The following is a 27,536-nucleotide window of genomic DNA, read 5'->3' on the forward strand; positions in this document are numbered from 1 at the left end:
ATTCGCTGTGAACTTTTATTTTATCTTTCGATTATTTTTACACTAGATTTTAGTGCAATAAGAGGAAACATAATTTACAAATCAATGTGACAGTTAACTTAGCAGAAATCGTTCAAGATTCAGATGATGAGCGTACAACTAAAACATTAGATTTCTTTAAAACAGTATCATCGTATGTCACAACATACAAAATAAAACTAATATAGATACTTGATCTGTCTCTTCAGTAGGAAAAAAACAACTGAAACAAACTCGCACTGTTCTGAACTCTAGCTAGGCTATGTCTTTCGTTTCTTTTTAACAAAGCGTTTAATCACAATTCGCAGGGTAGATCTCTCGTGAAAAGAGACTGTTATGGATGATTAACGCGAAAGTAGTGCAGATTCGTGAACTTTTAGTAATTTTCGAAGCTAACAAATCCAGCCATAGGCATTAAGTTCTTGAGTAATATAACATAATGTCTCGACAGCAGAACGTGTTTCGACTAATGGAAAATAATGTACATTATTGACATCACAGATTCACAAAAAATGTGCCCGCGCTCGAGATTCATTCCCGTACAACCGCAGTCAAACAATCTGAACGGATTGATACGGAGGTCCATGGTGATGATGAGGATCCAGATGGTCCTGTTCCATTTGTTCCTTAAGCATCTCAAGCTCCCGGATGCCGGACACAGTCACTTCGTACCGGTGGGTTACCAGCGATCGGTAAAAATGTAGTGCAAAGGCTACAAAGATTACCAGCACAGGGATGAGGACGATACAGGCGGACCAGGCCGCCGTCGTGTTGAGGTCATAGAACTTAACCCAGCACAGGATTGCGATCTCGAGCAGGAACAGAATTAGGCCAAGCAACGTCGAAAAGGCCCACGCCGTTTCGATGTACCAGTGAAGCCGCTCGTGGGGCGATTCGTTAACCAGCGAAATGCTGTGCAGATTGCACACCGTTTCGATATTCGGCAGGATGCAGGTGCTGATCATGAGCGCTAACATGTGCACCGCCACCAGCAGCGTGGTACAGACGGCGAACGTGATCAGCATGCTCGGTGGAACGGTCGTGTGTTCGTCCAGCTGGACCTCTACCATTGCTACCTGTTGGGAGAAGGTATAAGAAAACGTAGAATTAACAAGTGCATTTAATAAGTTTAATAAGCGATTAAGTTGAGTGAACTTTAGGAAATTAAAAACTTATTTAGGTATAACACAAAATTGCAAGCTACTTTCAGTGAAGAAGATAAGTTGGAAGAAACTTCTAAACAAACATTTTTCATCAGCTAAAAACACTTCAATTATCATCAATCTATCACTAATCGATGAGTACCTACTAATCTAAAGAGATCAGCGCTTGGCCTGTTATGTGGTCGTTTCCCATTCATTTACCAGCGCGGCACGGCAGCCGCATTTCTGCGAGCGAATGTCAACAGCGGAGATTTAATTATATTTATAAACCACATCATTAGAGCGAGACAGAAACCACGCTGTTTTGACCCGTTGTTGAAGAACGAATAAATAAATAAAGGAAGTGGCCAGAGCTTGAGCTGGGAATAAATGCTACAGCTTGGTATACGCGATAGAAACTTGCACTCGCAAATCGGCAGCCGAAAAGTACGTTAGCCTAAACCCTGACCGTGACACCTGCCTCTCTGTCGTTGCGAATTTTTCTTTTTAGCTAACAACGTAGCGCGATTTCATTCAGCAACTGGCCGTAACCGGGCCGAATAATGAAATGGAATTTATGCGTGCGCGAGTTCAAACTATTCGAGCTCCCATACTAACCATATTTCTAGCACAGATTGTGATGGCACTTACCATTGCAAAACCGGACAGCAGTGCTGACGTTTTACTGGAAGCCTTCAGTTTGGCCCTGCTTAACTGCAACTTCCGCCATGAAAGGTAGTTGGGTGAACTGAACTCATCTCCTGATTGGGACATTGTGCTGAGGCCCGATCGTCTCTGAAATTCAAAACAGAAAAATTGCCTATTAGTGTTTAGTTGTTTCAAAAGTGCGAACGTCGTGACGTTGGTTGTTCAAATCGCTTACAATCGCGTCTTCCTGATAACGAAATGCAGTTCTAGTGCCAGGCGCTCCGCTGGCACCGAATTGCCCTGCATCGGTCGATGAAATTCCGTTCAAATTTACCTCTCCACTTGGTTGCTTGATCCCGGCCGACGGAGACGACGTCCCGATTCCGGCAGCAGATTTGTTGAATTGTTTGTAGTACGGTGAGTTCAGGCACAGATTCGATTGTGAGCAACTCGGATGTAAATGCATTGTCTCCTCGAGCCGCTGTGTGCGCCGGCGCTCGTTCACTTACACGGCAGCAAACAACGACGACGCGACGGTCTCGCGTTTCTCCTTCGTGCAGCTGGCTTTGCGCGAGACGCTCTCCCGCGGTTCGGTGACGGTGTGTTAATAGTAGGTTGTTTCGGGAAAATATCTCTTTACTACTAAAGCAACCAGCTTCAATAAATCGTAACAAAATGTAAACCAGAGGAAATATATGGAAAGTTTTTATTAATCTTTTTTGATTTTTGATTGTCCAAAAATTTTGACGTGCAGAACTGACATTTTACGAATATCACGAATAATCGGCATCGCGGACTGTATGCTGGAAGTGACTTGTTTACTCAACAAGATGATTTATAGTCAGAAAGGTATATTTCGCACGCTTTGTTAAAAACGTGCAAGCTTTCTCATTTAAAATACGGCGAAAATCTTCTTGGTTCAGAAACGTGTGGAACGAATTTAGTGATGATAAATAAATAGCACCAGCAGGAAATACCAGTAGTAAAGCGTATTTGTAATAAAACCGTACCTGAACAAAACCGAATATTAATATTCGCTTATTCACAAGTAAAGCGTATGAAATTTAAAATAAACCTTACGTATGCGAAACCACGCATTATATTTGCCTAGTCAAATCTACTTATAGAAGAATAGTATTGCGTCACAAAGATAGCGATCGATTCAATATTTGAGTTCAAAGTGTTTCAAAGTAAGCTCAGTTACTTTTCCTGGGTCGGAAACCTGTTCGTTCAGCTGGGTAACTTCTGTGGGAAAATTGAAGCAAATCTTTGTGTGGCGTCGGCCACACATGGAAGGAACGGTGCGGGCAATGTGGAAGCAATGCAAAGCTGGGAAATAGCAGCAGGGGTGCAGATGCCGAACTCGGAGCAGACAGCTGCAATGAACGAGAGCAGCAATTGCAATGAAAAATGAGCGTTTATATCTTTCGTAATAATTCACTGAACAGCGGACAGTTATTACTGTATAGAAATATATAGTACGTGATAATTTTAAGCTTTTGAAAAGAAACTATTTTTCGTACTAGCGTTTTCTGTCGATTGGCTGGCATATATCAAATGAAATCTAAGCTCGAACCTTGACTCGGAATTTTTGCTGACCCGGGGAACTTTATGTTTTATTTAAGATATAAACTTTTTTACTTTTTTACAAGTTTTATGCCTTTTTGAGGAATTCACCCGACTGGTGCAGTTGACCAGGTTTTCAAAAAACGTCTGTTTCATGCAACTGTGCTAAATCTGCCGAAATACTAAAATGTATTACTAAATATCTGTTAGAAACAAACATTCTTTTTGTTTTGTAAAAGAAAAGTCGATGATTCTAGATAGCGACTAACTTCGCACTGTTGCTGTTGATCATCTAGTGATATGTATTATATGTTAAAATCTTTCTAAGAACAAATCTACGATTGTTCTATTTTACGCCTTTAAACACTTCCTATTTTCTTTTGTGCGTCTTATCATCAACTTGCAACTTCACATGCCAAGCTATTAAGTCTATAATTTTTTGACATCTTCGAGTAGCAAAGCAAAGCCTAGGTGCTACATTCCTTCTGTTTTTATACGACAGACTTCACAGCCAGTTGTTAGAGTACAGGACAATAGCAGGGCCAGTTGCTACGATCCTATTTACTCTAACAGCCTCTCCCAGCCGAGATTCGAACATCCGACGACTGGCTAATTAGGCCAGCGTCATACCTCGAAGCCAACTGGGAGACATCTTCGAGTACATTTTCTTTATCAACAGTCGAATCCGATACCTAGCAATAGTCATTGGATCTTTATTTTGAGTGGAAACTGAGTAATTGGAACTGAAGATCGCTTAATTTGGCAGGTGACGACCGAGTGTTGCTCAAACAGCTTGAATTCCGTAAACTCGGCATCGTAAAAGCCTGGGTGCTAATTCCGTTATCGAAATTTGACCTTCTGTTTTTTATACAACAGACTTCGCAACCAGCTGTTAGAATACAGGACAGTGTGGGGTCAGTGCTACGATCTTATTGACTCTAACAGCCTCTCCCAGCCAAGATTCGAACATACGACAACTGGCTTATTAGACCAGCGTCTTACCTCGAGGCCAACTGGGAGGTATATAAACTCGGCATCGTAGCTCTGTCGTAAATCTGTTGCAAAGGCCGAAAGGCCGTTTTACCAGAGCGGTTGCACTACCAATGAACTGGAAACGGGCTTTGGAGTGTTGGACCGAATGCAGAATCGCGTGATAGAGTGGAAGTGTCGTCGTAGAGCCCCGCAGTATAAGAAATGATTGGTTTGATGGAGAAAGCAAACAAGGGGTGGAGAGAGAAAACTGGCTTGGAAAAATTCTCTGAGCATTGCTACTAGGGTGAACTTGGCCAAATACCGACCAGTAAGGAACCAGACCCCATATTGGCCCTTAGCCTCTTATCCAGCAACTCCCATCCCTACATCCACGTGGTATCAGCTGAAATACGAGCAACCTTAGCGGAGATCGGGTAACCAACCCCGATGGAAATTAAGATCGTATACGAACAGGAAAGGAGGCACAGTGTTGTCTCGAAATTTTATGATGGCAGCCCCATCACGAGACTCGGTAGCGTAGGCCCTAGTACGGCTACCTGTCTAAACTCAAAAAACTAATAAGAGTCAAGAAATTTCTACTCGGAACATTCGGCATGGACAAAGGTGACAAAGGACATGGAATAGAAACTTGGTACCTGGAACTGCAGATCGCTAAATTTCGTTGGTGACGACAGAGTGCTGCTCGATCAGTTAGAACCCCGAAAGTTTGGCATCGTGGCACTGCAGGAGATCTGTCGCAAAGGTAAGAAGGCGTGGAGGATCCATGGCGGTAAAGCCCAATTTTACTAGAGCGGTGGAGGGACCAACGAGCTAGGAATGAGCTTCGTAGTGATGGGCAAAATGCAGGATCGCGTAATGAATTGGAAAGCGATCAACGAGAGGATGTGGTTGTTGTGGATAAAAGGCCGTTTCGTCAACTACGCCTTCATAAACGTGCATTGTCCACAGAATGTAGACCCGACGACGAGACGGAAGCGTTCTATGCGCAGCTGGAGACAACGTACGTAGCAACGTCATCGGGCATATGAACGCCCAGGTCGGCAGTGAAGAAATGTATAGACCTGTGATCGGGTCCCATAGCCTGCACACCGACACGAATGATAACGGCCAGCGATGCCGATCAGCTTGCAGCTTCCCGAGTCTTGATGATCAGAAATACTTTCTTTCCCCACGAACATATCCCCAAAGCCACTTGAAGATCACTTGACCAACGAACCTCTTGACTTGATACAGCAAGAGCCACCTCGGCTCTCGGCTGAATTAGTAAGTAAGTAAGTAGTAACAAACCAGTTAACCACAATTCTGAGAAGTAAAAAGCGCCAGAAGCTGTACAGAGATTATGAAGGAGTAGAATAACTGTTCCGAGCTAATGGAACGCGATATGTGTATGGACGAGGGAAGGAATCTGACAACAAACGACCGCGAGGTGGTCAATAGGTGGAAGCCGTTCTTCGATAAATACCTCCATGGCGATGTTCCAGAAGGAGACCTAGGAGTGCCCATGGAAGATAGCAATGGCCCAGCACCTTACCTTCAAGAAGTCAAACGAGAAATTGGGATGCTAAAGATCAACTAAGCCGTCGGTAAGAACCCAGCAGAACTTTATAACCATGACCGAGAAATAATGGGTTATTTCCAAGATTTAAGAGGAGCAGAAGCTACCAGAGAAATGGATGGATGGAATGAAAACGGTGACCTGCACGACTGCTGCAACTATCGCGGGATAACGCTGGTCAAAGCCACCTACAAGGTATTCTCCCAGATTCCGTTGCACTGGTTGTCACCGATAGAACAAGGTATCTTAAGGAATTATCAGACGGGCTTCATGGGGGCTCGACTCTGGTCGCCCAGTTAGCTCCAGACCAGGATCGTGTTTAACAAGCCAGTCGTCGTATGTTCGAATCTCGACTGGGCAGTGCTGCTACAGAGTTAATAGGATCTTTGCACTAGCCCCGCAATTTTGCTGTACTCTAATAACCGACTGTGAAATCTATCGATAAAGAAGGGTCAAGTTCTAAAGGACGTTTACACCCAAGGCTTTTCTCTTTTCAAATGGGGCTCGCGCTACTACGAATCAAAATTTGCAGGTATGGCGGGAGTAGTGCTTAGAAAGCTCATATTCAATTTATGCAATACGCCTGAATTGATGTAATATACTACTCATGTTTTGCTGCTTCTAGTACAGATGAAATGAACTCAGCATCGACAAACTGAAACCAACAATTCGAGCGAATCACTTGCGTTCATGTTTGTGTTATTATCTACATTCATTCACTCTCGACAATAGTGAATGAAACCAAATGTGAATCATTCATACATTTTGCCCATAACGGTAAACGAAATTACAATAAACGTAAACATTGCACCGAAGTTTTAATTAATCTCGTTCAGACAGATTTTGGTTGATTTCAAAAAAAGCTGGTAGTTTAAAAACCTTAACTTTGATATCTAAAATATCCGTCAAGTGCAAGAAAATTGAATGACAGGTTGCTCGACAGGCTAGAAAACTGAGAAAGATTAACACTGTCAGCAGTTTAGTAGTCATGTCCATGGACTGACAGACTACCAGGGGTGAAACTGTATGCGCAGAATGCGTTTTATATTCGCCTTCATGCAGAACTTTCAAATAACGTATGAACACGGTTTCCTGCACTCAAAATAATCCGCACATAACTAATGGAAAATTTCCATATAAAATCCTTATGATTATTATGTGCCACATATAAACACAATCCGCCCAGAAGTACACATGAAAATTATCTGAATATGAATAGTATGTGAAAATTTTAAAGGTAAATTTTAAAAACACATAAATGGTAACTGTTTGGCACATTAAGTTCATTTACTGGGCACATGGAAAAAATTTATTTGTGAAACACATAAAAAATATACGAAAGGCTTTCTCAGTGTGGATAAACTGACGCGATTGATCAGAGATACATTAGAACGAGTGATGTGTTTCGTGCGCATCTCGGGGACGCTCTCGAGCAAACATGCCAATACCAACAGGATATATACGGGGCCAGTACTTTACCGAGCGGTAAATCATCTGTTTCAAATGTTATCCTTTCAAACCCTCAGCATTAGGATAGGAAACCCTTGTTTACGAACTTTGAATAAGCCGTTTACGTGCTGACATTTATAAATGTTGAATTAATACCGAATGTCTACTTGATATAGTTCCTCTGCCCAGGTATGGTTCGACCACTTTGACTCAATTTTGATTCATTTAACAATACCGTTTCAGCCGAGCAAAATTTGATAAAAATATATAGAATAGGGCGGGGCATAAGTGCGCCGTTTGAAGTTGTCATCAATTTTCATGAGATGTAAAGAAGCACAACAATAAAATATATTTTATATTGATGCAATAACTCAATATCTTTACATTCAACCATAAATCATCTGGAGTAACAGCGTTATGAAAAATAAATTCTTCATTTTTCTGAACAAGTGCTGAATCGCACTTTTACCCCACTAGCGGGGCAAAAGTGCGAAGCTTGAATCCATGAAATTAGAGCAGCAGTAGCTTACAAAACCGTCCATGAATCGTACTTTTGCACCGCTAGACGCTCGACGGGGTTTGTTCATATTGTGGAAAAACGAAATATTGCTGTTGCAGTTGAAAACCGTAACAATCGACGTGCGACATTTGGTTTTATTCGTGTTCTGTATGTCGCAACTACGTCGCACGTGGTGCGCTGTGATCGCACATTGATGCGCTATACAGCACACTACGTGCGACGTAGTTGCGACACACAGGACAACAGTAAAACCGAATATCGCACGTAGATTATTACAGTTTTCAACTGCAACAACAATATATTTAGTAAATTCTTCTCACCGCATTTTCAAGAGATATGTGAGCGATGTAAAACGCTGCTACATTTTTCAGCAAGTAATATCCTCCGGTTGATATCGTATTTGCCGTATAACGAAATATTACATCAAAAACGCTCTAAAATAACATTTACACATAACTCAGCAACTATGCTTTGTAAACAACAAATATTTACCATAGATTGCTAGCTGACAGAGTAGCCACCCATCCATGCCAGTGTAGTCGAGTCACTAGGAATCCGCCCTGATAAATTATTGAATCATTGAATTCCATGGATCGAACCAAGCTGTAATCAGGGCAATATCCGTGGAATCCCCCAGCTTGGATAAAAAATTGCGATACGCAACTTCTTAAGCGTTGCTTCATATGACCCTCCCTTACCCCCTCATCTTCTGATCTACAAACACAAAAACAAAGCCGAATAATACAGAATAAAAATAGGGGGAAAAGTCAGTACCAGACAATGTAATCTACCACCATATAACTAGTAAATGTACAACAATCGAATGTGTATAAAAAATATAAGCGGCCGCAAAGTGGCTTTGTTTCCCACTAACAACAGTGCATCAACCTCGTTTATTGATACGATGACAAGTTTAATAAGCACATTCCACTTCATTAGTTTCAACCCATAATCGTCTATCTGGGTCATCGATAAAAACACCGTTTATTCTAATTTTCACGTTAAATTGTGCAAGCATTCGTTCTCAACTGCCACTCCCCACGACCTCTATTGATAGTCGATTTCTGAAGTCTACATACAAGTATGACAAGCCATTAAGGCACGCAATAAACAAGCACCATTCTCTAGAGGTAATAAATATTCTCTTAGTTCAACCACTATATCAGGTGCACCTGATTCGGATATTGGGTTGTAACTTATTGAAGTAAAGCTATTGGGAATCATAAAATAGACGCAATTAGTTGTACAATCAGTGAAAATCACATTCACAACAAATAATTTCTTACTGATCACATGTATTGAGTGGAACCTAGCTGTTAAGTAGTTCATATGTTCTAGCCATGATCACTAGCAAATTAATGTACGAGTGTATGACAGACTTGAAATCCATCCTGTTTAACCACCAAATAAACACACAATTTGTTAAAGAACCCGATGAAAATGTTTGTATCTGTTTTCTCCCTTCCATGGGTAATGTTTTAACAAGATATGAGCTATTCATTCATTCACAAGCACGCAGTATTGACACGAAAAATCCACTGAAGAAGCCGATCATCATCACTCGCGGAATACTTTCGACGGGATAATTTTCACTTCACATTTGCACGAGGTACCAATTGAGAGTGTATCGCGGCAGCAGCCAGCATCACCGGAGGTCAAGACGAGATCGACAGTGTCTCGTGGCGCGAGAATCTATCAACAAATGAAAAAAAAATTGAGGAAAATGGGAAAATATTTACACTGCTTCAGAGGCTTGGTTGGTACCGTAGTATAAATATATCTCAGCGTGCAGTCAAAGTGACTCTCTCCGGTTCAGTGTATGTCTACTTTTTTAGTATGGCTGTCTATCCATTCAACGGTTCAATCGGCGTGTATGTCTCCTCTTGTTGATACGTGTTTTGAATGCAACTGCGAGCGAAAAGACAAATGCTAGCATTATGTGCATGCAGAGAAACGGAAGAGCTGAACCGGAGCGCTTAGGAGAGAGGATGACCGGTTTAAGTCACTGTACCATGACGAAGACGACGGCGGCGTAATCAATACGCATTGCGTTTTCTGTCGAGTGTCTTCTAAATAGTGTGGGTTGTAAGTACACGCTACAGTTCACCTATAAGTGTCGTACATCACCAAATATATATCCGACCAAATTGGACTTGAAATATTTCATATAATGCTTTAGGAAAAATATTATGCATAATATTGCGGATTTTTTGTTTTCCAGCCAGTTTTTTTTATCGAAAACGGCTTTTTTATATTGCCTAACGTTTCGGCCTTTGGTTTTGGCCTTTTTCAAAGGTTGATTACCAACGAACGGAAAATTCAATTTTAACGGCTGCAAATGCATTAGTTTGGTACTAAAATAATGTACACACCCAAACCCAAATAGTTTGTTATGTCGATTATAAAATTATTAAAAAAAATATTTGTAAGTGATAACATAGTTAATAACATATACTACAGCTTTTCTAAGTATTGATTCGTTTATCGTGATAACCGATTGCATATAAGTATTCCAGTGCCGTGTTAAATAAACTCTACGCAATAAAGCACCGCTACTGTGAAAACACGATTTTCAAATTTCAAGCGCATTTTAACACAAAACTACGTTTTTGTTTACTATATTGGAGTGCACTTGGGAAGTACGAGAAATCAACATGTAACGTGGTTACGTTTTGCTCGTTTATAACTAAGCCATATCTTCCAACAATTATTCCACTGACGCAAGCGTACGACCAACGCACTCGTGAGCACAGAGCCTTGTAGCGTTGTTCAACGCAGCTCGCTCACGAAGCCAACAGCCCGTGAGCGTGAGTCTGCGGTACACAAGGATGTATGACTGAAGATTTTGCTTTACTGTTTTCTTCTTCTTCTTCTTCTTCTTCTTCTTACGCCCTCGCTCACGCGCGTGGGTAAGAGGGTGGGTCTCGCGAGCGATCGGTATTAACTGCCCGGGTTGCAAAGACGAGCGAAAGCGACGACCGTGGCTGATAGCTAAATACAAACTCGCAAAAACTCGTTGCAGTGCATGAAAAAAATAAAAAAGTGAGTCCAAATGAGACGCTTATGCCAATCTGCTCGCTAGAACGAGAACGTGGGTGTGAGAAAATGCAACACTGCTTGCAAACCCTGCCGATTACATCTGTAATCGGTAAGAATTTCCCTCCAAGTTGACTGCGAGGTAAGACACTGGTCTACCAAGCCAGCAGTCGTTTATTCGAATGCCTGGGAGAGGCTGTTAGAGTCGAAAAATCGTTGCATTAGCCCCGCAATTGTCCTGTACTTTAACAGTTGACTGCAAAGTTTGTTGAGCAAAAAGAGAAGGACAAGTTTCGAAAACGTAGTATAGCTTATAGGCTTTGCTTTACACGGTTCACATAGTATTTGGAAGGAAATCATACTTCAAAACAATCTGTCATAATAAATGGTGCTTTCAACTACTTTCTGAAAAGTTGATGAGAGCACTGGCGCTAGTTAAGGTTGCGATTGGAGGCAACCTTAATGGCTGGATAGTGGAGTGAACTTGGTTGTCACATTCTGCACCCCAGCGTTGCTGGCCAAAATGGGCTTGTCCACGCTCAGCGAGCATCAAGCTGTATAGTATAAGATTAGCTGACTGAAGCCACCGACACAAGGGTTAAAGTCGACCGGTCAGAGGGAAAGGGAAACCTTCGATAAAGACTTATTCATGGAAGCACAAAAAGCAACCGCTCGAACCTGGTTGCTAATAAGCTGACCAACGTCTTAACGGGGTTTTTTTATTAGGGGGACTTAGACTACTTTGTCCATTGAATTGAACTTTTGTAGTGTATCCTTATTTGCTGTACGTGTCAGGCAAAGCAAACACCATTATACAAAAGATTGGCCATTTGCCGCTATACGTTCCCAGTCAGGTATGATATGGTTTATGAAACCAATAACCGTCCCGGGATAAACAGACCAAAGCTCACCGGGAGATAAACAACCCTTGTCGAGAAATTTTAATCTGCTCGTATATAACGCACCACAACTGCATAACAGATGTTTCACTTTCAAGATTGCAAAAGCGACAGATATCATTACCAACCCGACCAATGTTTTTAAAATGAAATCTACTTGAACAGTGCCCAGTTACTAGGTCAGTGTATGTACAAAGAGCTCTCTTATTGAGCTCTATGAGCTTTTTGATGGTTTTTGCATTTGGAGTTATAAATCTTTTGGACTGGTTACATCCTTTGACTGCCATCCAATTGGCTGTCACTTTTTGTTTTTCCCCGCGTCTATGTTCCATTTTTATTGTGCAATTTGATATTCCGCAAAAAGGCTCCGGACTAATAAATTGTGAGTTAGAGCCTTCCTTTGCTAAGTCGTCTGCTATTTCATTGCCTTCAATGCCGCAGTGTCCTGGAATCCAATACAGATTGACTGAGTTCATTTGACATAGACGTCGCAAAGAAAGAATGCAATCCCAAACTATTTTAGAAGTACATTTACAAGCACCCTTTTCCTTCCATTGGTTTTTGAACATAGCCACAATGCACTGACGGCCTTGTTTATCGCTACGTCGAGATGTGCATTCCAGTTTGGCTTTGCGTCCAGAAAAGAACGAAACCTAAGAATTTTACCTCTTCACTAAATTTTATTTGCTTTCCCTCAAGCTTGAGAAGCTTTAAGTTGAGTTTTCTCCTTTTAGTAAAAGGGACAATTACGATTTTTATCGATTTAATGCTTAAGCCCTCCTTCTTACATCAAGATTGGGTAAGCCTTTGAGCCTGTTGCATTTTTTCTGAAACTATGTCATCTGCAAAGCTGACAACTTCGAAACCTTCAGCTTCTAGACTCCTAAGTAGATCATCTACAACTAAAGACCACAAAAGTGGTGAAAGAACACCTCCTTGTGGACATCCCTTCATTGCCTTTATTGTCATAGAGGACCCTCCAAGCGCAGAAGTTTAGGGAGCTCCGTAGCCGCAAGGTTACAGCACAAAGAACAGACATCCATTCAGTGTCTGATGATTCTATTTTATTAAAATAGTTTCAATAGTTAGAATTTTATCAATGCTTAAGAAAAATCTGCAACTATCCAGAATCGACACTGTCTAGAATATGGTGATGGCTCGGTACCTGCTTAAATGTTCGCTACCACTGAATCTGGCTTAACTAAGAAATAACCCCTACTAGTCAACGTAATGTCGAGATCACAAGCTATCACAAGCAGCATCACAGCAGATCACAAGATCACAACGTAAGGTCGAGATCACAAGCTTTGCCGACAATATTGTCCGAACAGTGATTGGCGAGTTCCTAACGGAGATGCTAGCAACGGAGACCATAAGCATTATAGAGGAATGGGTGCCTGATGCCAATCTACTACGTCAAAGGCGTATCAGACTCTGAACATGCTACTATAAAAAGATAATTATTTTCTTGTTCCGAAAGATAGGACTTGTACAGCAAAACAAAAATTTATACATTATTAACAGTAAAATTCGTAACACTTTTCTATGGCAAAAGTTGAACATAAATGCAGGGGCAAGTTCAAGGAAAGTAAATTCGGCGTCGCAAAAATTTTCCACTTGGCAGAGCACCAAATCGCTGCTTTCACCCGTTAAATTTTACACGTCGTCACGTGCGATGTAAATATCAATTTATCAAGGAAACCCAATTACTGCTAGGTACAACATACGAACATTCGATTGAAATTTGTTGGCGGAACCTTGTGGAGACGAACCGATCTTGCACATTTCACTTCCTAAGGATCGAAGCAACATTTTTGGAATTATATTTTTTCTGTACACCACCCCTAAATCATTCAATCTGTTTCGATGCGGTAAAATATACCATCTGACTTGCCGCTACCCACCGGAACGTGGGTAGTGTGACATTTGCACAATGATCACGAAAATATAATATACGCCAAGAGATGCTTGTTGAAACAGCATCTTCTGGCAGTGATATGAAATCGAGAGGAATGAAAATAACACAACAACTACATATCTAGCACCGATCGACAAGTGCGGCATTTTTGTCGTTCCACAACACTGAGCTCGTAAATTATTTATCAGAGAAAATAGCGCTTAAGCACAATAGTATCAACAAAGTCAATAGCACACTCGACGTAACGTGTAAATCTTCGGAATGTACACGTGGCGACTGCTAGCGTGCAAGCGACTTGAACCGGCCAGATTTATGATTCACAACGCCAATTAAAACGAGACAGAAATGCAATAAATTCAAAACAATCTTACCTTGTGTGCACTGCAAATACTGGTTCGGTTCCAGGCAACGGAATTGTGTAACGATCCTGCGTGAATCGGTGGGGAATGACTGTGGTTACTGTTGCTGCTGGTACTGTGACTGCTGAACGGGCCGCCGTTTGTTCCGTGCCCTCCCGGATGCCCGGTTGTGGCCACCAGATGCTGATGGCTGTGGTTGAGACCGTTCGCGGCGGCTGCACTGGCGTTACTTGCGCTGAAGTGATGGTGATGGTAGGTCGTTTGAGCGTTAGCACTCGCTCCGTTCGGCGATTGAGTCACAATCAGTCCAGCTGCTGCTGCAGCAGCTGTGGGCAAATGGTTGGCACTGAATGTTTTCGGGTGTATAGCGGCACCCAAGGTTGTAGCGAGCACTGTGTCGATTCCAGCCGTACTAGTGCTCCACACGGACATCGTCCCATTTCTGCAAGGTTGAAGAAAACATTGTGGGCGTGAGACTCTCGCTGCACGGCTACTTAATAATAGTTCCCAGAAGCGATTTGATTGAAACACTGCACTTTTTGTAGCACAAAATAACTACTGAACAAACGCGTATCGATGTAAACTAGTAAGCACCAGTGAAGTCAACGTAAAAACAAACTGGAATGTTTAGTAATAAAGCCGATTGTTTGCCAGACGGTGATGATTAGAGCCATTAGAGCTCTTGTTATTCGCGTTGACAGCATTAAACGATCTCTTGCACACTCATAGAAATGCCCGTATGTACGTGTGGGTGAAAAGCTGCCAAAATGTTTCGATCTCTTGCGCTCATTATGAAATTCCTATTCCGCTTCACCCCTACAGTAAACTTTTGGAGGTGGCAGCAGCTTATGTTCGTCAACGCGAATGGAAATCCAGGCTGAGATCATCCGTCAGAACCTGAAACGTCAAAACGTTGCGGGCAGGTATCGAATTGTTCACTTTTACACTGAACAAAATATGTACTCTAAAGTATTTCGGTAAATTTTAAAATTGAAATTTATGAAAAGAAAATTAACTCTATAAACAGTCTTGGAAAAAGAAAGCAATTGAATTTTCAAGAATTATGTTGCTTGATCAATTTTATTTTTTTGCGTAATGCTCTCGCGAAGCTTTGGATCGTTACATACAAGGTTACAGATAGCCGGCTTTGAAATCACAACAGCCCGTTACTGGCGCTAGTGCATATTAAATCACACTACCCAACAAACATTTTTGTTTAAGAGTAGCTTGTTTAACTATTGTATAGCTAAAACTAATGGAACAGGCGCTTGATAAGCTGCTATACAACAAAAATGTTCCTTGCGTAGCGCCAAGAGTAAGCTGCGTTGTGATTCCAAAACCAGCTGAATCCTCAATAGTATGAATAACACTGCTGATCATGTACTTGCACTTTTTTAAGCGGGGTACGCTGCTGAAAAGAAATGAGTAAAAATATAGGACAAGAAAGTCTCAAGAAATCGATTTCTTATCCAGTACGCACCTCACAAGAAACATTAATTCACGTTCAAACGGCGCAGTTTTACATGCAAGTGGATTAAAACGTCACTTTTCCATACGGAATAATATGCGAATAATACGGAATAATTATTACCCGGCTGGCAAAGGGTGAACATGTGCATTCCATAACCACCATAATTCCATAACGCCTATTCCTACCTCCACGAGGTGCCGGCTGGGGTACGCCACTTCGGTTGTCGTATGCTAACAGGAAAGGGGGCACAGTGGCTTCCGCCCACATTAAGATGGCAGCCCCATCAGCGGGATAAGGACCTTAGGTTAACAGCCTACTGTACCAGAACATAAAAAAAGTTACCGAAAATGAAAGAAGAAATCTCTCTGGATTATTGGCAACGACCTTTAGCATGAAAACACGGACACGAATCGGAACATGGAATACACTGACCCTTGCCTAGCAGGGCAAGCTGGCGCAACTTACAAGGGAAGCTAGCCGCCTGAAGCTTGAAATCCTGGGGCTGAGCGAGGTCCGCTGGCCGGGTACTGGCGAACACAGGACATCATCCGGGCAAGTCTTGCTCTATTCTGGCATACGAGGTAAAAATGCTACTCGAGAAAGAGGAGTTGGATTCCTATAAATGATAAATGAGCGAATAATCGTTACCAGATTTAGAACACGGGTTAGGAGCCTTACAGCAATCCAGTGCTATGCGCCAACAGATGCTGCCGACCTGCAGGAGAAAGAGAGTTTTTACAGCCAGCTGATCAGCGTGGTTGAGAAAATCGCGAAGAGGGATATCCAAATCCACACGGGCGACTTCAACGCAAAGATTGGCTCAACCAATCAGCCGGAAATAGCGAAGGAGCCTTCTTGATGTACGCAACAAACGCAGCGCTGATATTGCATTCGACCATCATCTTGTTATCGCTGAGATACGTCTGCGCGTCGCATGTGTCCAACGACGGGAGGAGAAAGTTGGGTGCCGCTACGACGTCCGCCGATTGGAGAATCCTGAGGTGAAAAGGGCCTTTGTCGAACAACTTGAATCTCGAGCCTCGGAGCTGCCACCTGGTGGAACCGTCGAAGAGCAATGGACCGGCATCAAGAACGCCTTCATCACGACCAGTGATGCAACGCTCGTCAAAGCGCGCAGCGGGCGCAGGGAGTGCATTTCGGATGAAACATGGAAGAAGATCGACGAGCGCAGACAGGCGAAAGCCGGCATTGGGCGAGCGCGAACCAGATCGGCTAAGACAGCTGCCCGTCGACGATACGCCGAACTGGAGAGGGCTGTTCTAGTAGGCGGGGGGAGGGCTGTACTAGTAGACGGGACAAGAGAGCCTGGTCTAACTCTCTAGTCGAACAAGGAGAAACCGCCGCCGCCAATGGTGATATCCGTTTGTTGTACGATATTTCTCGCCGCTTTAGTGGTGCCAGGATGAATACAAAGATGCCGCTAAAGGACAGAGCTGCTCAGCTATTGACTGACCGTACAGAACGGCTTAAGCGATGGACTGAACATTTTTCACTCTACGTACGAAAACCCGAATCTTTAATTCAAACATTAAATCCGTACTGCTGTATGCCCGCGAAACGTGGTGCGTCTCAGCGGAGACAACGCAAAAACTGCAGGTATTCATTAACCGGTGCCTGCGATACATCATTCGTGCCTGGTGGTCTGATAACTGGATATCCAATGAGGAACTCCATCGTTGGTGTCATCAACGGCCGATAGCCACAGAAATTCGTGAACGTAGGTGGAAGTGGATCGGACACACCTTGAGGAAAGGAGCGAACGTAGGTTTGCAGAGAAGCACTCGACTGGAATCCACAAGGACAGCGTAGAAGAGGCAGACCCAGAGGCTCATGGTGACGGAGCTTAGCCAACGACATCCGGGCTGTAGACGAGAACCTGTCCTGGTGACAGGTAAAAGCCATGACGGGTAACCGTCTGCAGTGGAGATCTCTGATTTCATCCCTTTGTTCTGCCGGACCGGCGGGCATGGACACATAAGTAAGCAATTATTACCACAACAGAACAGATATTCATCTTAATCCCGCGAGCTGTGTACAGAGACTATAGATTACAGAGGCGACAAGGCACTCACAAACCGTTAAATTTTGAACGAAAGCGGAGAGTTACCTTTATTTGTGATGGTACTCTCCGTTTTGATTCAAAATTTAGCGGATAGTGTCTCTGTAGAGCTGTGTAAAACCAAAACCCGCCATATTGAATGTAACGGAAAATCTTCCTAACTAAGCTCGTATTTTTTTGCCATTTTTCCTTGTTTTAAATTTTTTGACTCAAGGGGGCATAGGAGTCTTGTCACAGAGAACAGACATCCATCCTACTTTTTTTTATTAAATTACTATCGTGTGCAAATAGGAACAGCGAAAATCGTGAAAGTTTAATTACTAAAATGTTATGATTTGATGAACAAGAAAGATTTTTTTTTGAATTTCTCACTGCCGTGCAAAATTTTATAAAAGTTCGTTTTACGAATGGGTTATATTTTATTGACTGTAAGTTTGAAAAGGATCGGTCAATCTGGTGATTTTCTACAGCGGTTCTTCCGTGGTGAAACCAAGGGTGCAACTTAATGTGGGCACCCTTTGTATAACGAAAATTTTGCAGTTCATCCAACTAATCATTTTTCACATCATACATTTACTCTTTTTCCAAACAAGACAAGTTTACGTCATGAGCACGTCATATAAAAAAGAAATACCGCGAGAATTTAAAAAAAATGTTCTCTGATCATAAAAACAATACAGACAAGATGAATTTTAGAAAAACAATGTTTGCAAAGCTAATAGTTTTGTCAAAGCCTGTAAACTCACAAATTTTTCTGAGTGAATATAACAGAAGTAAAGAAAACGGTTACGTTTGGTTGAACAAAAGTTCTTACGAGTAGACATTTATTTTCTGTTAGAGTTATACTTTCCATTAACACGGAATATTACATCGACGCTAGTATATTATTTTCTTTTAAATAACCCTTATCATGCATCGTAAACCAACCGCAACATTGTGCCGATAAATAATATGCACTTAATGAAATGTGGGTATTGAATTACCTTTTTTCCACATTCAGCAGTGTAATTGCTATGAATATTCAACGACTTTGACATAACAATTGTGCCACTTAATAAGGTCTAACAATCAATCGCCCGAGAATCCCAGAGGATGGCAGAAAACGTGAGCGGTTAACCGGTCGGGCGGTCGGTCGGGCGTCATCTATCACGATTGCTCGTGACCGCAAGCCGGTGGGAAGCGCGGTTGAACCCTGCACACCTCCGTAAAAAATGAACGGGACTAAAAATCGTCATTATTGTACGTTTTACGATCAATTACTGACACTAATTACGTGTTGTATTGCAAATTCAAAGGACACACAGCTGCGTAACTAGACTGTTTCTAATACCTACAGATCAGCCCGCAGGTTGAGACAGTAATTATTACGGTATTTCTGCAGGTATATTTAGAGATCAATTATATAATTCTAATCGAAATATGTAAGTGTATACATAGGAAGTGCTATATAATACGCTGATTAATGATGACAAAGTGAAAATTTATGAAAAACTTCGAGCTATGACCAATACTTAGTATGATTAAGGAAGTTCTGTGGAAACCTAACGAAACCTAAGCCTAATAAAAATGCAGGATTTTTGTGAACTAACAGGATTTATTGATATGCCATGATAACATTTCCGAAAAATCCCACTATGATTAATTTAGATTGCTAATTACTTCGTGATTCGATTGATAGATTCACGCCTAAACTGTATGATGCATCCTAGATATATATTTCATTGTGTAGGATATTGTGTCATACCCGTGAAAACCACATTGAAGAAGAATATCAATCACAGCTAAGACCACGTTTAGTAACAGGAAGACACGTGACCGTATGAGCTCCTATTAGTCAATCAAGCGGATGCATCGTTTTGTCTCGAAAACCGTCGAACCCTTTATTAATATTCTGCAGGTGGAGTGTCTGCGGAGAGACTTCTTCCCCGGGAGCATTGTTTGCATGAACTAAGCAGCACAACGATTATCAATGCAAATAACTTTTGCTAAGTTGTAAATAGCTTGACTAAGCTGCACCACGCGCATAACTTCACTGCAAAGCTAATGTTTGCTTCGGTAAATAATTTGCTATTGTTTGCATATTTTGGCTGATCGTTACTTGCATTTTCACCGAATAGCGTATACGGTCTGCTGTTTGAGAAACAAAAAGCTATAGTTGAAATACGGATAATGAAAATACAATGAAAAATGAAAATTTATTCGTCAGACATCGCTTTCCGGGGATTCACTTTTCTCAATGACGTGGTTAGTGGAAGTTAATAATTATAAAAGCTCATTTCGTCGGAGGTTTCATTGGGGAAATTCCACCTTGCAGGCCAGAATATATTACAGCACATTCGTTTACGGGTTCATTATTGACTGTTAGCCCGCACAACGGTGTGTCTGAACCTGCACAATCTATCGTTTCACGGGCCATTGTACTAATCGCAATCACTTTCACACGCCGGCTGGTGTGTAATTAATTATTACATTCTATTTCAGCTCCTATACAGGTATGTATTCTATAATGACTGATAGTTTCTAATTTAACGAAGTACGACATTAAAATGCGCTGTTTGAGTAATTAGTTGGGCTAATGATAAAGTTGGCGAACCTCGAAGAAGCGCGCGTACTTTTGCAACAGGACTAGAGCTTGTCAGTGAATCAACTGAGTGTTGGAGTTCCTTGAATTCCAACCTTGAATTACCACAGAGTACAGACATACCATCAATAGGTACCCTCTTGGGATAAACATATACCAAGTTAGTTGGGAAACTGTAGATGGTGTCGCTAAAGGTGCATACGATAAGCTCACAAAAGCTAGCCTCTGTCGGTAGTGTAATGTTAAATAGCCCAAAGCTAAGTATCTGTTCTCTGTGGTTCTCTTGCGTGTTGATGGATGACGAAACCTACGTCAAGGCAGACTTTAATCAGCTTGCTGTGCAGGAGTTTTATTCGGCGACCGGAAGAGAAAAGAAGGCAGACATTTTCAAGCATACGAAACTGTTCAAGTTCGTTAACAAATCTCTGGTTTGGTAGGCTATTTGTACCTGTGACGCGAAACGCAGCATTTTCATTGTAACTGTGGCACTCTGTTATTTATACCATTTAGAAGAAATTTACGCGAATGTGTGACTGTAAAAAATCTGCTGCGTTTCCAGAAGTAACGTGATTGTTCCGTGCTGTTTTGGCCGGATTTGACATCCTACCATTACGAAACAATGACCATCGAAATATCGGGCTATCGTCAAGCCTTGAGCGGAACCTGAAAAATAACTATTGAAAAAGAAACGAAGAAGTTTAAGGCAAACTTGCATTCTGCGGCGGACAAAGTGAACGAGGAGGCTGTAAAAATGGCATCTGCTAAAAGTTGAATTTTTCTACATTTTATACTACTTTTTTTAAAGGAAAAATATCTTGTTTTATTAATTTATATTTAATCAATTTACATGCATTCTTATTCGACCAGATTCTTTATGCCATATATAACATTCTTTATGTATCGCCCTGCGAGAGGGATAATTAACCGTTTACGATGCCCTAGACTATTTATTTCAATTTTCGGATTTTAAATCATTCAGTTCTACCAACAATTGGCTATATTATCCCGAAGGCAATCTAAAGCCTCTGAATAAACGCAACAAAAATCAAGTTTATGTAAGGCGCACCCTGTTTAAGATGGCCGGCAGCACTTCGATCATAATTAATCACTGCAAAACACCTTCACACTTGATTTGTTCTAGTAACTTGAACCTATAATTATTATTATCCAGCTGCATATTCCTATTTTTAGAGCGATATGGCTATCATTTAAAATTCAAAATAAAGCCTTGTTCAATGCGCGTGTTTGAAACACCTAATTTTTAATTAGTTTTCAAAGTTCAATCTCGACAATCTAAATGCTATATCTAGAAATTGAAACACATTACCTAATATTTCTGTACATGCTAATCCTAACACTAGATTCTAAAATCCGCCGTCCAGACGTGCCGCAAATGACTCACAAAGGGATTTTCCCACGCTATGCTTAGCATAACTTTCCCGAACAATTACTGTACTACAGAAGGTGTTGTGAAAAAACTACTACCGCTTTTCAATTGATAAAACGCGGTTATGCAAATTTTGTTTTCATTCGACACCATTTATTCCACCTGAGTGATGCGATGTTTAACCATGACTACGATTTAATCGCTTTGCTGTTTCACTGATAAGCATAGTAACACGAGATGTGCCACAAGTCAAGTAATTTATAGATACACAGTAGTTACTCAACTTTTCTGAAGCAATAATAATTCCTGTAAGTGGGTTATCATTTTTCGATTCACTGTAAGATAGTGAGAAATATGCTATTGTACATAATCACTAACAACATTTCAATGCCACGTGTTCATCAAAGCCACATTCCAAAAAATAGATTACATCATGCTAAGTATTCACAGCTTACATCAATGGAAGCTTCCATATGCTCGTTCTTAGAACTGTTCGGCGAGCCATTCACTGGTCACAACATCACAATCATAGCGGCTCCGTCTGCATTGATTACTTCGTTTAAAATAATTAATCTGCAGTTTCACGCTCGTGCCGAGCGATAAACGCCACATGTCGGTATCACTTGCAGGAACTAAGTGACAGAAGTGAACGTAAATTACCCTTGAAGCAACCGTCATAACTAGGGAAATCCTTCAACAGAGATGGCGGTGGGGGTGGTGGCGGCAATTTCCAGATTCCTCCTGATTGGCGGTTCCACATACCAAAGATAACGCCAATTAAACTTATCTGCAGTGAAAGTCAGTCGTACTTCACAACAGCCTGCCGTCTAGTCAGCTAGACTTGCGCCGGATCCCGTGGGGAATTACACGCCACCAACGCAGCAATTCCTACCGGCCACTCATAGGCACACATGACAATTGGCCCGCATCTTCCCAGGCTGATTACGCGGTAATATGATTAGAGCAGTTACGTTGTGATTAAGTCTAGTTGTATGTGGCTAAATGTGGCACCGTATCTAGATTTAGCGCTTGCGTGCTGCGATATGTGAGTTAAGTCAAGCATACTAATGAGCACTGCCGTGACACATAGCTCTTTTAAAATTAGGAGGATGTCGTTATACAATACACGACGAATAATAGTGCGGTTGATTTAATTGCTACTTTCAACTTAAGTTCAATGTTCTGCTTTGAATGTTCTCCTGCTATGCAGCTAACAATTGCATTCTAGCTAACAGGGAGCGACGCTGCAGGCAGGGAGCCCTTTGATAATTTAAAATATTATATGTCTAATCTGGGCATTGTCACTAGTCTTAATGCAGCTGGATATTTGTTTGCATTTGTTACGATAATAATGTTATTTTGATAATTTTTCTGATGCTTGCGTGACGAAAACAACTACTCTGATATACATCAATAACGAATAAACGAATATAATCGATTTTGGTCTAATGCCCATTGGTCATCAAAAGTTATTTCATAATCTTGCATATGTGTTTCCCATTTTCTCTATAAAATCTTCTACACATGTGGCTTCTGTCAGGCCCCTTACAGCTCCAGAACTTGTGCCCTCGCTGAAAGCACCAGAAGCCAGCCTCCGGCTGCTGGAACACGCTCAGTGGGCATACGGACCATCCCACCTTCAGCTTGGCCGCCTTCAGGGCAGTATTTCCGTCTACCAGTGGAAGTCTTATTGTAGCTACCTGGGTTCCCGCCGGTCCCTTGCGCAAAGGAACTGCTTCGGTAGTCACCACCACGTTACATTGCTCCTTGAGAGCTCGTGTCAGTTCGACCGCTTCAGTGATCTCGTCCAGGTTTTTAAGCTGGAGAGTCATCTCAGGCGGATCTGTATGCCATCACCAAGGACCTTTTCTGCCAGCCCTTTGTAGGCAGAACCCTTCTCAGTGGCATCCTTTTTTAGCTCAAGGATCATGTCGCCGGTGCGGGCGGCAAGACCCTTCAGATGTTCGTCCCCTCTCACGGTCTTCAAAACTTCTGCATATCTCAGCCCCTCAGTTTTGAGGATAAGGGCATCGCCTTTGCTCCTCTTTTTTCTGACCACTTTCGGTGGAGTTCGATCCACCTCTTTCTTCCTGGCCTTCCTCTTTTTCACTGTTTCTCACTGATTGTCAGGCGCTAACTGCGTCTTATTACCCTCGGTGGGTTCCTCAGTTTGCTTACGACCCTCAGCGACCAAGCGCTTTTTCGGGCTCGTGGGGGGTTCTTCTCCTAGGGACTGCCTTGCACGTTTAGTGGATACCTTGTTGTCACTGGACTGCTCCGTAGTCGCAAGGGCCACGGTGTGGTCAGTCGTTGACAGGCAGGCATCCGTTTGTACAGACCTCGATACAAACGCCTTCTCTGCCACTTTTACTCGCGCTTCGAGTTCACTGTGTTCCTTTGTCGCAGCACGCATGGTGCCCAGAAGCATGAGCAGACTTTGTTTCAGGTCCTTTGCTAGGGTGCTGCGGCCTGCCACGAACTTGATAATGGCGTCGAGCGCTACCACTCTTGGTAGCATGTCTCTCTTTCCTTCCACTGCTTTTATTAGCGACGGGCCATTCATCGCTGCGTCCGGTGTAGATGCAGTTGGAGCGACAGGTGTGCCGCTTCCCTTTCCGCTTACGCTGGCGCTTCTACTCGTATCCATCGGCGGAGATCGCTGGATACCACCTCTTGCGAACGGATTATCTAATCCGTCCGCGCTCACTGAAGTTAAGTTTTTTTGATTTTGATTGTTCATACAGAATCCCACGAGTTGAGGGAAAAGAAGAGTCCGCCGCATCAGAGCCCCTCATGATGCGGTGAGGGCTGATTACTGCGGAGGGCGGTCTGGTACTCCACAGGCTCCGTTTGAGGCTGAGTATTCATAGAACCCCTCCCTCCCCCCCCAAGATGGCTTTGGACCCTCTGCTCAGGTTTTCAGTATTTTCAGGTTCATCGAACATGCTTCTACCGAGATCCGTCATTTGCAGGCGGAGAGTTTACACTCAGCCTTCGCATGAGTGCCCCCTTCTCTGTCCGCATACGACCCTAGTTTCCGCCGGTTGTCCGGTTTCCACTAAGGAACGTATCCCGGATAGTACCACGAGGAGGTAGAGATAGGGGTTGCTAAATAAGAGGCTGTGGGACTTCGTGGTAGTTCTGGAGCGCATTATTCAACCATTTACCATCCGGAATATCCCCCTTGATATAACAAAAATGCTGAAGACCAAAAATAATAAAGTGAAACCAAAAGATACCAGGGAAAAAGTTCCACTTTTCACGCTTTTGGACCACTGTGAGTTGGTTTAATTGACTATCATCCAGAAATACTGAACTCCTCCTAAGACTGCTGGACTTAACTTACACCATAATAACATTTCTTACGAGCAACCTTAGCGGAGATCGGGTAACCAACCCCGGTGGAAACCGGGAAGGAGGTATAGCGAGTCTCGGCACTATAAGATGGCAGCCCCATCCCGAGACTCGGTAGTATTGCCCCAGTACGGCTACACACCTAAATTAAATACAACACTTACAAAATTCAAGCAAATTCGGAGCAAAATATTTGGCATCGACCTAGGCGACGGAACAAGGACGACGAATGGAGACTCGGTACTTGGAACTGCAAATCGCTAAATTTCGCAGGTTGCAAGCGGGTGCTGATTAAACAGCTTGAACCCCGCAAACTCGGCATCGTAGCTCTGTCGCAAAGGAGAGAAGGTATGGAAATCCGTGGCGGAAAGGCCCAGTTTTACCAGAGCGGTGGCGCTACCAACGTACTGGGTACGGGCTTTGTAGTGTTGGGTGGAATGCAGGATCGTGTGATAAGTGTAAGAGAACCTGGCCAAATACCGATGAGCTAGGAACCAGTTGACCACGATCCTGAGGAGGAAAAAACGTCAAAAGAAGGACAGAGATCGTGATGAATTAGAACAACTATTTCGAGCTAATGACACGCGCAAGTTTTATGAGAAGGTGAACCAAACTCGGAAGGGCTACACCCCGAAACCTGACATGTGCAGGGACGAGGGAGGGAATTTAATCACTAACGAGCGCGAGGTGGTCGACAGATGGAAGCAGTTCTCCGATGAACACCTTAATGGCGAAGTCGCAGAAGGAGGCGGAACAGAAATTAAGGCGGAACTAGGAGCGCCCATGGAAGATAGTAATGTCCTAGCACCTGATCTCCAAGAAGTCAAACGAGAAATCGGGCTGCTGAAGAGCAATAAAGCCGCTAGGAAGGACCACCTACCGGCAGAGCTTTATAAACATGGCGGAGAAACGCTAGCAAAGGCTCTACACTGGGTTATTTCGAGGATTTGGGAGGATGTAAATCTACCAGAGGAATGGATGGAAGGAGTGGTTTGTCCCATCTTCAAAAAGGGTGATCGACTAGACTGCTGCAACTGTATTACGCTGGTAAACGCCGCCTACAAGGTACTCTCCCAGATCGTGTTACGCCGGTTGTCACCGATAGCACAAGGTTTCATAGGGAATCATCAGGCGGGTTTCATGGGGGCTCGCGCAACTACGGACCAAATTTTTACTATCCGACTGATCTTGCAGAAATGTCGGGAGTACAACGTGCCCATCTTTATTGATTTCAAAGCAGCATACGATACAGTCGATAGAGACAAACTATGGCAAATAATGCACGAACACGGTTTTCCGAACAAACTGACGCGACTGATCAGAGCTACATTGGATCGAATGATGTGTTTCGTACGCATCTCTGGGACACTCTCGAGTCCCTTCGAGACGCGGCGAGGGTTGAGACAAGGTGACGGTTTATCCTGCATGCTGTTCAACTTCGCTGTTGAGGGGGTGATCCGACGAGCGGGCATCGAAACGCGAGGCACGATTTTTACCAAGGGTAGCCAACTTCTAGACTTTGCAGATGACTTCAATATCATAGCCAGGAACTTTGCGACGGTGGAGGCAATCTACGCCAGACTGAAAGCGGAGTCTAGGAGAATTGCGCCTAAAAAAATGCCAAATACATGAAAGGAAGATGCTCAAAGGAAACAAACGCGCGTCTCCCACGGACGGTAACCGTTGACGGCGACGAACTAGAAGTGGTAGCGGGCGACGAACTAGAAGTGGTAGAAAAGTTCGTGTATTTGGGATCGCTGGTGACCGCGGACAACAACATTAGTAAGGAGATCCTGCGGCGCATCCAAGCGGGAAATCGGGCCTACTTTGCGCTTCGTAAAACGCTACGCTCAGGAAGCGTACCGCGCCGCATGAAGTTAACAATGTACAAAACCGTTATTGGACCGGTAGTTCTTTATGGACTTGAAGCCGTGACGTTGCTCACGGAGGACACACGCGCCCTGGCCGTGTTTGAGCCGAAAGTGCTGCGGACGATATTTAGCGGAGTACAAACTGAAGCGGAGAGTGGTAGAGGCGTATAAATCACGAGCTACAGGCACTCCTTGGGGAGACTCCCATCGTACATCTAGCGAAAGTTAGTAGGCTACGGTGGGCCGGACACGTTGTAAGGATGCCGGACGACAGTGCGACGAAAATAGTCCTCTTCTACAACCCCACCGGCATCTGGAACAGGGGAGCCCAACGTGCACGATGGCTCGACCAGGTCGAAAGCGATTTGCGACTTTTGAGACGACTAGGAAATTGGCGACGAATGATCCAAGACCGAGTTAAATGGAGACGAGTGCTTGAAACAGCACGAGCCACTCCGGCTCTATGCAGAAGAAGATGAAGAATTACATTTCTTCTTCTAAAAAGCAGGAGTCCTCTTAGTTAATCCGAAATTTATAATTTATACCATTCAGTTTAATTTGTATCAATACGAAGCTTACCAGATCAGCTAGTTCCAGAACGCTGTTCATCAAATTTCTGAAGATGATGATGATGATGACACATTTTCAGCTTTTTGACTGATTTTAATCTTTTCCTATCCTAAAATATA

General features: G+C 42.9%; 1 protein-coding gene across 1 annotated transcript in view; it reads right to left on the reverse strand.

Annotated features, from left to right (window-relative positions):
- The window catches only part of LOC128738989 (calcium release-activated calcium channel protein 1), a 38,713-nt gene continuing 11,177 nt past the window's right edge, over nucleotides 1–27,536 (reverse strand). Inside the window, exons 3-5 of the mRNA XM_053834519.1 lie at nucleotides 14,116–14,545; nucleotides 1,812–1,955; nucleotides 1–1,094 (exon numbers count right to left, since the gene is read on the reverse strand). Coding sequence (XP_053690494.1) covers nucleotides 570–1,094; nucleotides 1,812–1,955; nucleotides 14,116–14,545 — 1,099 coding nt within the window. The 3' untranslated portion in view covers nucleotides 1–569. The remainder of the gene's footprint in view (nucleotides 1,095–1,811; nucleotides 1,956–14,115; nucleotides 14,546–27,536) is intronic.

This window comes from Sabethes cyaneus, chromosome 2 (assembly GCF_943734655.1).
Source record: "Sabethes cyaneus chromosome 2, idSabCyanKW18_F2, whole genome shotgun sequence".
Classification (NCBI taxonomy): domain Eukaryota; kingdom Metazoa; phylum Arthropoda; class Insecta; order Diptera; family Culicidae; genus Sabethes; species Sabethes cyaneus.